Below are 15053 nucleotides of genomic sequence, written 5' to 3' on the forward strand. Positions count from 1 at the left end.
TGACATCCTGGATAACAGGGCTGGTTCTAATTACATATAGGGTTAATGTATCCTATTGGCTTCTAATGATCTATATGAGCCTTCCTTTGATCTTTATAACACGTGTCCTGGATTAAAACTCATAAAAAAAGAAAAAGTGAAGGGGGGTGGGGGGAGGCAGCTAAGTCTAAACTACATGTCGACCAGTTTCATCTATTTTTCAGTTTGCTCAACAGTCAATACAGGATTATGTAAATGCTCAAAGCAGTATCGTTCCAAGAATTTTGCAGGCCTGTTCCTTCCAACAGATGCTAATAGAAATGTTGTGATACTGTTACACGAAAGTCCCAATTTCCACTAACTTCTATGAATCATGATTATATAACTCAAGGACTCATTGGCTATAATGGGGTCCGTCTGATTGTCCCCATACAATCTTCTACATGTCTCCCTGCTTACACAGAATATGTGAATCCAAGCTAAGAGCGTTTTTAGGCTATATTCATATGGATGATCATTTCCTGCAAGTCCGATATGGACAGAACTTGCAGAGTGGGTTCATTAATACCAGCAATTTTTTACTGAGTTTGAAAAATTGCTTCATGTCCTATTCTTCTGCGATTCTCGGACGAGATTAGGACATGCAAATGTGCAGTATACCCCACAGTGGACAGCGCATGGATGGGGTGCCTGTGTGCTGTCCGATATGAGTTGCACCTGAGAACTTTGGGCGCAACTTTCCCTTGCATAAACAAGTCGATCAACTGAGCATTTGCTTGCTTATTGGCTGACTGTTGGTCCCTATAAACAATCCAATTGTTGGGCGAACGAGTGTTCAGAGGAACGCTCTGCCCAATCGGCCATGTAAGGGACCTTTCACATGGGATGGAATAGGCTGTGGATTTTGATGTGGAATTTAAACTAGCTTAAAACCCTCCTGCAATTTTTCACCAGATTAACATTTAGCCCTGCGGATTTTGATGTAGAATTGCGCAGCTGTGGATTTGTTTGGTCCTGCGTCATAATTCCATTTTGTGTGAAAGGTCCCTTAAAAGATCATTAGACTGGAAAGGTCTGTCTTGATAAACCAAGGCCACAAACATTAGTAGATGACACTTGCAATCTCTAGGGATACACTGAGAGGTGCAAAAGTTGCATGTAAATGAGATTTTCATACAACTATTGCGCAATAAAAACTAAGGGACATATAGTTAAAAAAAGGGACTTTTCACATGTGCAGAACATTTCTACAAGATGCACCTAAAGATGCAGAAAATTCTGCACCAAACTCCTTCTGCACCGGGGTTATGGCGGGGTTATGGAGAGGAAATCCGCAGCTGATTAAGTTGTATCGTTAGGTGCGGATTACGGAAATAGTCTGTTCATCTGAAAGCATCCTTAAAGGGGTTCTAACAGGTTCTATCTAAACATGCAGCATCCATTTCCATCCGTTTTTCATTGACTGCGATATTAAATAACGCGCATACATTTCCATATTTTTTTCTGTGGGACGGAAAACTTTAATAGGCGACACTTTTCAATCCCACAACGACAAATAAAAAACAGCATAGAAACATATACGGTAGCTCGCTAAACACAGTCATACGTATGCACTATTTAACTACCTTTAACCCATTCTAGCCTAAGGATCTGTGAAACGCTACATTTTCCCCTAAAAAAAAAAGTGTGCATTTCACGGATGACCATATGTCATTGCAAACCTACCCTAAGGACTCTCTTACACATGCGTTTTCCTTCGGCCGTATCTCCCACGCAATGCGTGCGAACAAATCTCCATAAACTATTTGGCGGGTATATATAATGCACGTTGTGTTCTTTATTTGGCTTCCTATCTTGAAAGTCATCTAAAGTTTCTTCCACGTAATCTAGAGAGAGTCCTAAGTGACAACGTATCACAGATGGATCAGCAGCAGCACACATTCTACTCCGCATTCCGCTACAAAGACACATTGTTACAAAGTCATTGTCTTAATAACTCCCTCCAAAACTTCTGGTTTAACCCTATCGCTGCCAGAAGGTTAATATGTTACATGATGTCCCCCAAGTGTAATGGGCAGAAGCTCAGATCTTTACTTAGGACTGGATCTCTCAATTAAATGACTTCTAAAGAGGGGAAAGCAGAAAAAAAAAAGCTTCTTGCACCTGATCTATCCATCATCCTGTGCTCAGCCCCCAGTCTCAGCACTGGCCTTCCCTTGGCTCATTTTATTATTCCGCCTGAACAATCAGAAAAGGGGATTGGGCTGGGAGGAGCTGGGGAGGCAGCAGTGCTGGGTTAGCTCCGTCAGTAACACATGTCAGGCTGGAGAGAGAGCAGAGAGCTCATAGAGAGAGCAGCAAGAGAGCCGGGGCCTCCAGTGTCTGCAGCTCCGCTCTATGCACGCCGTATCGGGGACACCCTGCGCTGACTGTGGACTCCGCTGCGCTGACCGCTTCATCCTCCTCCTCCGTTGCGCCAGACCCAGGAGTTGAACAGTGATCAGGAGCAAACTTGCGGGTTGTATTGCGCAGGATCTGCGCTTGTCGGGAGCTAGCTGCGCCTTGGATCGCAAACCTATTACTGGAGCTGTGCATTCCCACTGCTGTGCTGTGATCCCAGCGTCTGCTGAGCAAGAGGGGAAACCGGGAAAGGTAAGCAAAGCCTGGATCTCGTTGAGTTCTCAAGGGTTAATGGAAGCCTAAAGTACAAAGCTGAGAAAGTGCAGAGCTGCTGTGTGATCAGGTCCCTGGAGGGTCTGACATCTAAAGTAGTGATCATGGGGGGGGCACATATTTTTTTTGGACGTCCTGTCAGTAATCCCATTGAAGAACATTTAGGATTATTATTAACATCAACCTCCGAATGGCTGCGTATAGACATAACAATAGATTGGATTCTGCTGCTCGGCTAATGGAGAGGAGGTAGACTTTTAGGGTTTTCTGTAGCGAATGCGCACTTTAGTTTGGGGCTTCGTGACCCTCCAGCTACCCTGGCATCATGTGCAGGAGCGTTGGCCCCCTTATTCCTGCTCTGTTGTGGGACTCTTGCAGAGATAATGAAGAAATTCTCTGACAGTAGCAGATATATGTGCCCCCTGGTCTAGATGCAGAGCTTTACTAGGAGGTTTCAGTCTTCTCCACCCCTTCCTCTACTCTGTTTTCTGTGGAAAGGATTCCCTAGCTTAATTGTAAATTGGGCGATCGCCACCCGCCTTCCAGACGGGAGAACTGGAAAAGCCTTTATTTTTAAGAAACAGTGGCAGGAGGATCAAAGTGGCCCTATGTCTCTGAACTGGGAATCCACTGACTTGGCTAATTATAACCCAGCTTATAGTTCTTTTTTTTTTTTGTATTACAAATTACCCTCCTCCCCTCTTCTTCTTCTTCAAGAGATCTCCATTAAACAGGAGACGTTGCTCTTGCCTCTAGCTGCCACTACTGGCTTCCCACTACATTCCCTAAATTGCCTGGCTATATAATTTATGTAGCAGTTCTATTAAAGTTAAAAGGTTTTTATTTCCTCAACTGCAATGAAACTTGATGAGCGCCCTCCCTATAAGTTATCTTGAGAGTCCTTTCTGGTCAGTAAAGAAGGATTCATCTCTAGTAGATTTAATCAGCATTAAGGTATTGCTTGTCTTTAAGAGCTTTACTTAATGTGGTTACTGGATGCCTGGCACAGTGTCACGTTTCTTTTATTATTTTTTTTTTTGTATTTACCTTTCTACAAGGATTCAGGCCGGTCATAGGCAGTCCTTCTAAAAGAAATTCGAAGCGAAGGGGGGAGAAAAGACATGAAAACACTTGGTGGACTCTGGGCAGGAAATGCAGATTCATTTAGGGGTTGGAGATGAAATTGTTACCAAAAGCCATTCCTTGAGTAATGCATCAGATAAATCAATTTACATAAAGGTATGATGCATTTGGGTACACAAAGATAATGGCTTTTAGAGTGGTTCCGTTTCCCAAGTCCTAGTGTTTTGTTACAGCTTAAAAGGTACAGTTCTGATTATAGCAGATTATGTGGTTTATTTACTGTCCTTTGCAAAATGTCTTCAAATATTGCCATTGACTTCACTGGCTGTCTCGAAACTTTTTTTTCTCCATGGTATGGAAGTGTGAAATTGGAAATATAAACAAGTATGTAGCATCATGTCTATCTATAATTCACCTAGTGAAGTGGCATTATTGGCTTGCTATAAAGTCATTATGGCATTTCACAAACCATTGATTAGAAGACACAATTAGGTCATTCTTGAAATATGATATTCTTTCTTGATGTAGTGATGTCTACTGGGTTAAGCAACAGGACTGACCTCAATTTTGGCTTCTTTTAGTCTAATTAAGGTTAAGAAAAGTTAAAGAGCCAGGTGGACCTTACCAGGGTAGTAACAAAGTTTAGGTGGCATCGTTACAACTATCTGCAAACTTGGTTTATCTAGACCTACTTTTCGAGATGGTCCCACTATTGGGTTAAGAATGGTTTCGGTGGCTTATGCTCACTTAGACCAGGAAAGCTGGTTTGAAGTGGCTATATCCGGTGATATTACTACTTATAGTAATAGGGAGAAGGTAGTTTTCTGCTTCTGCAATTGTGTTGACAGCTGTTGAATTCAGACTCTAGCTTCAATTGTATCTCTTCTGACTTTTATCTGTAGATGGAAGCCTTTTGAAGGTGTTCATTCATTGCATTTAAATTGCTGATCAAGGACAGATTAGTGATACAAAAGTGTTATTTGTTTGTCTAGCGAGTTAGCAGGGCTTCCTAAAGTTCAACTGGTTTATTTGCTCCTAATTCCAAAATGACATTCATTGATCGCTGTGAAATCAAATGAGATTTCAGCTGATCCAACAATAATAAGAAATTGATTAAATGGCGAGCATGACAAAGGGAAAATAACAAGCAAAAACAAAAAAAAACAACCCAACAAGTTTTTTTACCCCTCACTGATGAATATGATAAAACACTGTTGCTAGTAGGTCATGTCTAAAGAGGAGCCCTAAATGATCTGAATAGCTTGAAATGTAATCTTCTTTAGTGAGGCAATAGTTATTGCTATTTAATGAGGTTTCTTCGGCAAATGCAATGCCAACCCTAGTACCAAACTGTGCCTTCTATCATCAACTCGTCTTTATATCTGAAGGATGTCTTTTCAAAGATATCCTCCTGAGGTCCTGACACAACTTCAGACAGTTGGGAGGAGGACTATCAGTAAAAGTGATCTGGTAGGTGTCACCTCTTACTGAGACCACTGACCCCAAACAAAATAAACTAGCTTTTGTAGTCTCCATTAATTAGCTGGATCCAGTGATTTGCTACTGTTTTAGAAAGCCATGAAGAGCATTCTCATTAACTTGTGTTTTTCTCTCTATCCCCCTCTCTTTTGTTTTGCTCTGTCTTCTTAGACCATGGTGAACCCAGGTAGTAGTGCCCAGCCTCCCCCTGTCACCGCAAGCACCCTGTCCTGGAAAAGGTGCGCTGGTTGTGGGGGCAAGATTGCAGATCGGTTCCTGCTCTATGCCATGGACAGCTACTGGCATAGTAGATGCCTTAAGTGTTCATGCTGTCAGGCTCAACTTGGAGAAATTGGCACCTCATGTTACACAAAGAGTGGAATGATTCTCTGCAGAAATGACTACATCAGGTACGTGTCTCTTCTTATTCGGCTTATATGTCTTGTTTTAAGAGTAGTGTACCTGGTATTTACCCTCCTGATGTTACTAGAAAGTAGTGTATAAAACGGCTCAGAACATTGTCTGAGCCAAATCATGTGATGACATCCAGAGTTAATGGTTCTTCAAAAATAAGTGAAATCTTCTATGATCTTATCTACACATAGTTCCCTCTACGCACATGATGGAACATGTTTAATATCCTAATTACCAAACTGGTTTGGGCATCGTTTACATTCTTTTCCTTTTAGAAAATGATCCATTTCCTTACTTCTGGATGTAATTATCTTAAGTAATAACCCATTAATTGCACAAGTTGTACGCTTAGATTAATTAGATGCCCATCATGATTCCTACTGTCATTTTAAAGCTGGGAATCAATAAGGATATTGTGCCCATGCGATCTTTCCAGGTGAAACCAAGCTTCGTAAGCCATTAAACTGAAAGGAGTTTGAAGGATTACATATTTAATTTAAGCGAATGGTTTAATACACTGATGCACCTGGATGCCCTGCACTTTTTAGACATGTTCCTCTTCAAGATTTCTTTTAAGTAGTCCATAAATAACCATCTAACAAAAGCAGAAAGCTATTCCTTAAGATACTAGCTCAAGTTTGCTCTTGAAGTATGGGATGTACTGGAGTCTAGATATGCCATCGGTTGGATTTAAGAACACGGTAGACCTCGTTTAGTGTTAAAATGATGAAGTCCAAATGCTCTAACCTATGTCCTGCCGAATCCCACTGTCCTCAATCAGCTAAATAGAAGTAATATGCTCGCTGAAAAGGCCATTGAGGGATTGCAACATTAATTTCACTAAGTGGTTTTTTTAGACTTAAATATTAGGAAATCGCCACATGCTTTAACAAACTGGAGCCCATTCTATACTTCTGTGGCTGCGAGAGCTACTGTAGGCTTGACAGAATTTTAATTAAATGGAGCAGAACATGGGGGAAGAGAGCCATTTGTTTGAAGTGGAAAAATTGACACCACTGTCTCAATGCTTCCTATGCTACAGATGTATCTCGCAATAAACAGTGTTCTGTAAAAACTAACCTCTGGGTACTAATTACAGAGTTGGTGTGATCATCTGGATTTCATCATCAGTGTTACTGTATACGTATGTTTATTAAAACCATAAGGGATCGTTCACATAGCTGGATCTTCAGTCTAGAGCCCTAAGTGGGAGGTTGTATTTCACTTTTTGGATTCTATGTTGTGATATTAAAGCAGAACCCGGACTTATCGAAGAGATACATTTAATTGTTCTGTAGCCTTTAAGGATTGTACAAGCACAGGGTACGTAACGTGCTCTAATAGTGTCAAAACCTGATCTATGAGTACTGAACTCGGGTACCACGGCCACATGGCGTAATATGTTTTTGTATACTTACGCCATACAGTCTCTTGAGATATGTTTAGGAAGATCTCAGTGGATGTCTTATGTTAGATCCACCTGTATCGACGGACTTGCTGTGTATAAACAGCCCCTTGGAAGTTGTGACTCCAAAGTTTCTCCACCCCCAAAGTGTTTTTGTAATGCTCATGTGATAATTGGAGCATTGGATATACTGTTGTTAGAGTCTTATTTACTAAAGCTCCGGTTCCATTATCAGCTGTTAACGTCTTCTGTATCCTCTCATGTATTATTGCATATTTTACTATTCCATACGAGAAAAGGGACTAAAAATGGTGATCCTGATAGGGTTAGCAGCATTGATTACACACTGTATCGGGTGTGTTGGCCTAAATGATAGAAGTAAGAGGCCTGTCAAAATGGTCAAACACAAAGGTAAGGGGCTGGGCAAAACATCTTGAGAGTTTGATGTGAGGATATGATTGTCTTTGAAAAGCACCTTCTGAGTAAGGCCAAACAAAGTGCTTTAGCTCTACCCTTCATTTCGTAAAAAAAAAAAAAGGGGGGGGGGGAGGCTTGAAATCCACCTCTTCCATTAATGAAAGTGCTTTTGGTGGGAGACTGACATGTAGCTTACAATCATAGATTCAAGATAAAACAGCCTGACAGTGAATACACACAATTAAAAGCTTTAATTAGTGACTCCTCCATTTTCTCTTAGTCCTGATAGGTTTTATCTAATGAGATCTGGGCCCTGGCTTAGATCTGCTCGGAATGACGTGTCCGAAATGAATGAGAGCTGCATTGCAAACAAAACATTTAATTAACAAAATTGGCCTGTAAGAGAGGGGATTATTAACCAGGGCTGAGGATTCAGACTGTTAAAGGGCCAGTGTCTGATGACTGGGAAACATTAAAAGGATTTGGAGAGATGTTGATGTGATTACAGAATCTTCGATTTGGTGCATCTCTAAACATTACTGCCCTGTCAACATGCACCGTATCGGCAAGAGAGACTTAAAATACCAAGGAGGAGCTTGAGTGGTTCACCTACATCTTTACAGTACAATAGGGTTCTATTGATGGTTCTTTACTATCGATTCTCCTTGGCTGATGGGTCACATAGGGAACGACAGTTTAATGCCTGTTGTGTTATTGTCTAAACAACGTTTGCCATGGTAACCCTTTGCGGTCCAGATCTCACAACTTTCACTTCCAAGCAAACTTGTAGCCATAGGTTATTGTTTCTGGTGGGGTTTATAACTGCCCGTATTCCTCCACCAATTAAAAAAAAAAGTTAATATCGGAAATATGTCAAAAACATCTACTTGCTCATTGCCTTCTTTCAATGATAATGAATAGAAATAATTAAAATCTGGTGTAACACTTAAGTGTCTGGTGCCCCAGTCCTAAATCCCAGTTTAGACAGAGGTCTTCACTGTAATTGCTGAAGTATTACGTCTGGTAGCTGCCCCCCTAGAGCCCCTCCTCGTTTCTTTAGAAGGAATCCAAGAGACATCATGCAGAGAGTTAATTTCCCTGGTAATCAACAGCAAGCTGCTATATTCAGGGAATGCTGTCCCTTTAATTGAACAGGCTAGGTAATTAAATGGCGTTTTTCCAATAGGACGTGCTAGGTAAATCTAATAGTTGGTTATTTAATATCACTTTGAAGTCTGCCCACTCAAGCACAATGACAGCACAGGAGCATGTGAACTATTAGCTGGGAGAGAGGGGAAAAAACTGGATCTCAAAAATTAATTAAATCGCATGCAATTTAGGGGGAACGTTTATCTTGATTTGTCATAACAGAATTAATTCAAGGCCTCCAATTCACTTGGGGGCAGATCTGTTACTCTGAATTAACCAAGCGTAATTTGGCAGATTTTTTTTTTCTCCTTCTCTTCTCTAATGTAGCTGCAGCCATTATGCACAGCCCTTTTCTAAGTATCAATAGCTCCTAGAGCTTTTAAGGTGCCTTAGTATCCAGTTAGTATGAAGTACCTTTAATGGACTTGGCTCTTGGCATCACTTTGTAGCATTTAATACACCTCCCATTAACCCCTGGAGAGCTGGAGGTTAATGCATTGCACTCCTCTGCAGAAGGGACTTAAATGAAAAGGCAAGACTTATATAATTGCTTATGAAACCGGTTAACGCTAGAGAACAGTGTTTTATATGAAAAATGAAATAATGCATATGACCTTGACGCCCATAAATTACCCTTTAAGCGGGCACAATCGTGCTATTTTAGGAACGACTGTGACGCTACCAGGAGAGGATCAATGTTTTTATTAACAGTAGGATATTTGTTCGTTAGGAAGTAGGTATGCCAAGCTGATTATTGCTTTTAAGACCATTTTTAATGAGAAATTGGTATTTATAGTATGCTATATATATATGGAATGGCCAATGTTTGCAGGCATTATCTGCAGGGCAGTTCTTAAGTATGTAATTAAAATGGTAATTAAATAGCATTGATTAAATATGCAGGCATTTGTGTAGGGACTTTAACTCCCGTTTCTCCTACGTTTGAGACCATATTATTACTATTGAATAACTTGGCCTTTATAAATATTTGTCTCACTTTATTACGTATTTAGCCAAAATCAATACTCTCAATAATCCCGCTAGGCCAGGATTTGGTGCTAAAATCTGTATAATTTAAGTGACATCTGGGATATATTTTTTTAAAGTGTCCTGTGGCTCAATCTGCTTCTCTAAACTGTTCTAAAATAGTCACTAGTACTGTGTCTGGCCCGACCTGTCATACATGAGCGTCACTTTTGAAATGTGTGGTTGATCACTAAACTTGACAGGTATTAGCTCAACAATTACTTCCTGTCTATCCATCAAAAAATGCCAACGTTTCAACATATACACAAACGCCTTCATCGGGGAGGGAGATGCAAAGTATATGCAACGGTAAACATTTCTGTACCTTCAGAACCTTATGTGCTTAGACAATCTCCATATTTGTAAGACTGGATTAATGTGAATGCTGGAGGCTCCTTTTTGGAGACCCGGGCATAGATCTAGGATAAAATAGTGCAGCATGCTGATAAAATACCTGAAGGCATGTCAGAAGCCAAACGGACGCTGTTATAGTGAATAGGGTCTATCTAACTCTGTAGGGTCTGGCACATCCGGTTTTTCAGTTGTCCAAATTCTAGAATGAAGCTGTTTGTATTATACAGCGCATACATATACATCACTTGATGGGTTCTTCTGACCCTATTGAGGCGCAGTATCTAAATTCCCCTATTTATGTTTTTTGGAGTGTGGGAGGAAACCAGATTATCCGGAGGAAACTCTCACAAACACGGGGAGAATATACAAACTCCATGCAGATGTTGTCCTTGCTCGAATTTGAACCTAGGACCCCAGCGTTGCAAGGTCGCAACGCTAACCACTGAGCCAGCCTAATCCGTGCATCTGCTGAAACAACCTCATTCAGATGCATGAAACTGATTTAGTCACAGAAATTTCTGAACTGAATCTGCCACGTGTGAACACACCGTAATACGTCTTTCCTTATTGATGTTGCACAGGTGTGACTATTGGGCTGCAGCCCCATCGCTCACTTTGCAACTCCTTTCTTGGAGGCCGGTATTCGTACGCGCTTCAGACATTGAAAGCAATATTAACAAATGTCTCATGCCAGTTTTAAAGACTCATCATAATTGGCCTGCTTCACAAATCACGATTGCAAGAATTAAATGGCTCCTTTATGGACATTACATCTCGTCTCATTCACATCATGTCAGCATTTACTGTTGGGGACTTAAGTATTGATGTCTTTCATATTTTGGAGTTTTTGTTACTTTATTGCATAACCTATAGACAATATGAATTTTCTTCCCATTCGGACTGAACTCTTTGAAATACTTTTTGTGTGTGCTCTTTTTTTTTTTTTTTTTATTGCATTAACTCTAGCGGCTTCTGTAGATTAGATGAGATCCAGTGACACCAAGCAGTGGAGATCATTAAATAAAATATTTACATGTAGGCAATCTCTTATGTCAGATCTAGCATTCAGAACAATGATCTGCCTGTAATTGTAAATGGTCTCGCTGTATTGGGCACATCTTGCTGTTTTGAGATTGATTGTGTTCCCCAAATGCTAAAATATTAACGATCTCCTCCAGTCTGAAGACCTTAACAGAGGAAACTGAAACCATTTCTGTCATCACAATTAAGGAGTCCCCTGGCTTTAATTAGCCTGACCTGGGGTGTATCTCCCCCCATAGCTGGAGTTGAAGAGGAGGGGAAGAAAAAGCCCATTAAAGTCCAGACTGAGACTGATAGCTACTTAATTGAGCACCTAAAGCCTCCAGCCTTTTAAATCAAACACTGTCCTGCACAATCCCCTGGTTAGATAATTAACTCTCCTGCCTCACAGAAACTTTGTGAAAACAAGTTTTTAGAAAAAGGCTACAGTTACATAGTTGCCTTCGTTCTTGGCTCAAAGTGAAAAGCAATTACTTCTCGTCATTTACAAGGGTTTACATTCACTGAGATTTTTCAATTTCCAGAAAATGATATAATTAAATATTCGGTCTTATACAGACTGATGTGAAAATTCCCATGAAAGAAAAAAAAATTGACCAATCTTACGTAAGGGAGCGTGAGAAAGGGAAAAGCAAACATATCATACTGGATGACATTAGGGAAATTGGGGTTGACCTACAAATGACCTTCATGCACTAAGACTGATAACCAACATCCAGGCAATTAAAAGAGAACAATAGATGGCATTGTATTGTGTAGCCAATATGGTCTTGGGTGGTTATTTTGTACAAAGGAGTGAAGACAACATGGAACATACAATAGAAACCTTGTTTAAAAAGTACTAAGGACTTCTCTGGTCTGTTGACTGTACTTGTTGCCGAATGCAACTCGGTTGTGTAGCCCCCTATGTTCTTCGGTGATCACGATGGAAAAGGCGTAGCATGAGCTATACTTGACAGATTGTTTGGAATGATGACCTTGTACCTGTCCAGAACGAAACACAAAGGATACCGGTTTGTGATGCGCATCTAGTTTAGAACGCGGTGTTTACTGTACATTAGGTCACACTCCTAGCAATTGACAGGTTTTGCTAAAGTTGTTGGAAGTTTTTACATAGTGGCAACGCCTGAGACCTATTTAAACTGTCTCGTGGCTTATGATAAATGTGTGAAATACCACAGAGTATAATAAAACAATCACACGCTCTGTTTTCTGTCTCACCTGTCAATCACTCTACACAATGGTAAGTCAAAATTTCTCATTGATAACCATCTTGCATGTGACAGTCAAGCCACACCTGCTAGAAAGGGCGAAATCCAAAGGTGTCATATACAGAAGAACAAATGTCTTGGGTGTTTTCAAACTATAGAACAAATCACTTAGCGGTATAGAATAAACATCGCTGCCTCTATAGTGTTGCCCCCAAAATCTGCTGTTGGGGAATGAGTCCTTATTAGAGATGAGCGAGCATGCTCGGTTAAGGAAATTACTCAAGCGAGCATCGGCATTTTCGAGTAACCGCCTGTTCATCCGAAAATATTCAGGGGGTGAGCGGGGAGAGAGAGATCCACCCCCCCCCCCCCCATGTTCCCCCGCCGCCCCCCGAATCTTTTCGGACAAGTAGGCAGTTACTCGAAAATGCCGATGCTCGCTCGAGTAATTTCCTTAGCCGAGCATGCTCGCTCATCTCTAGTCCTTATAAAGTTTTTAAACTTGTTTTTTCTGTTTGTTCTTCTATATTTGACTCCGAATAGCATTTTGTTTTATTAAACAATGTAGGAGTCTGTAGGCTGCCCCCTATTGGTTTATACTCTGGTATGTATTACCATATAATGTATACAAAGTGGATGGTGGTAATTTGAAAGGCATGTGGTTGGAAGGTGTCCCATCCCTTCTCCCCTTCACGCTTACTCCATTGGCTGGAGGTTGCCCACTGAAGACTATGAAATAATGTTGATCACTTACTTATTTCCCTAATGTACATACTTGGCCACCATCTCCTACAATTATAGAGCACAAAACCATACCAGTTATTAATTAACATTTTCCTGGAAGTCGAAGGAATGGCAACAACACTACGGCTTATATCATTAATTATGTTAGTGATCAGGCTTGACATTTATGTATGAATTACAGGCGTGGCACATCCATGAAGAGTAGGATTTATTAGACTTGATCGCTTTATGTATGTGAACTTATTTATATAGATTTTTTTTTCATTTTAGTCAATCCTGGTCTACCTGTTTATAACACATTTCAGTTGGGAGAACACTAGATGACCTCTGGTTAGACAATAATGGATTTTATAGGGTTGCTCAAAGAGTTTGTATGGGACTAGAATCACTTGCTTTTTTGAAAAAAGTGGCATTCTTGTTCATGGGTCGCGAATGCTTAGAGATGAGCTGCAATTCCAGACAATGCCCCATGTCCAAAAATGGAGCTATTACTGAAATATAAAGTAGTTTATGAAAGTTGTCAATCCTAAAGGTGCCTTCACACCTAAAGAAATGACCTTCGATGAGATGGCTCATGGAGGCTTGTTAATACAGGCAGGTAAATCGTTGGGTCGTTCACTCTCTACAACCTCCAGTCGTTCTCACTCACTAGTACAGTGACTGAACGACTGAAAGCGAATGAGCCAACAAAGATTCTGATGCTTGCATGCATTGAACTATAAACCAATTCTCGTTCATTGCTCGATCGTTGGCTGTGTTTACACTAAACGATTGATTTGTTTTAACTTGTTTTTAAATGATTTTTTAACCGATAATTATCCCGTGTAAACGAGCCTTTAGGTTTGCCATAAACATCAGAAGTTGTTAGGCTTGTTCAACTGATAGCAATCTCTTCCATCATTCCCCTCCCATACACAATTATACACTTGGCTTGGTCGCGTGTGCGTCAGCTCTGAACGAGAAGTGGAGTAAGCCGCTGTCAGAAACTTCTAGCGACTCTTTTCCTGCTAGAGCAAAAAGTTGGAAGTTGAAGTTCAACTTCATGATCCTTGCCCTCCGTCTGGAGAGCGTTGGGACGCCCCCTTACATCTGAGATGATTGGCTGGCCCCACCTACATCAGCAGTTTGAGCTCATCTTTATAAAATGGGAACGGCCAACTTTATTTAGGCAAAGCTCACACAACCGGATTTGCTGGCATGCCTAACACGAGCACATACACAATGACATGCATACCTTCTGCATGCCGCCAATCCCCACACACTATCCTGGCGTGCATATGTGCCAAGATAGAACATTCCACAATTTCTTTTCTCGTGTGAGTGGCACAATTGAAAGTCTCTTGGGAGATTGATACTGCATATTATGCACAGTAGCATACGCTCATGTTAGACAGCCCTCAGTACATGGAGATACACTGTATGTATTACAACTCTATGATCACAGATGACGTTTGTTGTAGTTGTAGGGGTCCAGCATGGCAGTGGGTTACTACTAGTAGGATGGATACACACAGCCTTCTGTTCAGCATCTGGATGCATTATTGTTATGATTGAACATTCTTGGGTGGATTGTCGCAAATATTGATACATATAAATGCAGCCTTAGCGCTCATTCACCCCGATTTCAACCCGTGAATACTTAATTGCTTTGTAATTACGCATTCGAAAACCCCCCACAAGCACGGCCCATTGGTTGTGTAAATATGCATGTATCATACGGATTTATTGCGTATTTGCGCATTCCCATTGACTTCATTGGGCTATTTTTGTCCTTAATATGTACCAAAATAGGAAATGCAGTTTTTTTTCCCCCTGCAACTGAAAATCATGTGAAAAATAAGCACATTCGAATTAAACCATTGAAATCAAAGGGTTCTATTGACTCCGTATTACACGTGTGAATGAGCCCTTAGCAGGTGGAATTTTCTCTGCATCAAGGCTAGAGTATAAATGAACTTGATCCAGTAGCAGCCGACGTACCAGTCCTGATCCAGATATAATCCCCGGATCCTATGCCATCTTAAATACATAAAAATCCCTGTCCCTTATGTTACATGTATACATTGTCATTCTCTCTA

The 15053-nt window shown here is 40.7% G+C and overlaps 1 protein-coding gene across 1 annotated transcript in view; it reads left to right on the plus strand.

The window, feature by feature from the left end:
• Positions 1 to 2253: 2253 nt before the first annotated feature.
• LMO4 (LIM domain only 4) overlaps positions 2254 to 15053 on the plus strand; it is a 37102-nt gene continuing 24302 nt past the window's right edge. Inside the window, exons 1-2 of the mRNA XM_066597320.1 lie at positions 2254 to 2631; positions 5386 to 5624. Of these exons, the coding sequence (XP_066453417.1) occupies positions 5389 to 5624 (236 nt within the window). The 5' untranslated portion in view covers positions 2254 to 2631; positions 5386 to 5388. The remainder of the gene's footprint in view (positions 2632 to 5385; positions 5625 to 15053) is intronic.

Source organism: Eleutherodactylus coqui, chromosome 3 (genome assembly GCF_035609145.1).
Source record: "Eleutherodactylus coqui strain aEleCoq1 chromosome 3, aEleCoq1.hap1, whole genome shotgun sequence".
Taxonomy (NCBI): Eukaryota; Metazoa; Chordata; class Amphibia; order Anura; family Eleutherodactylidae; genus Eleutherodactylus; species Eleutherodactylus coqui.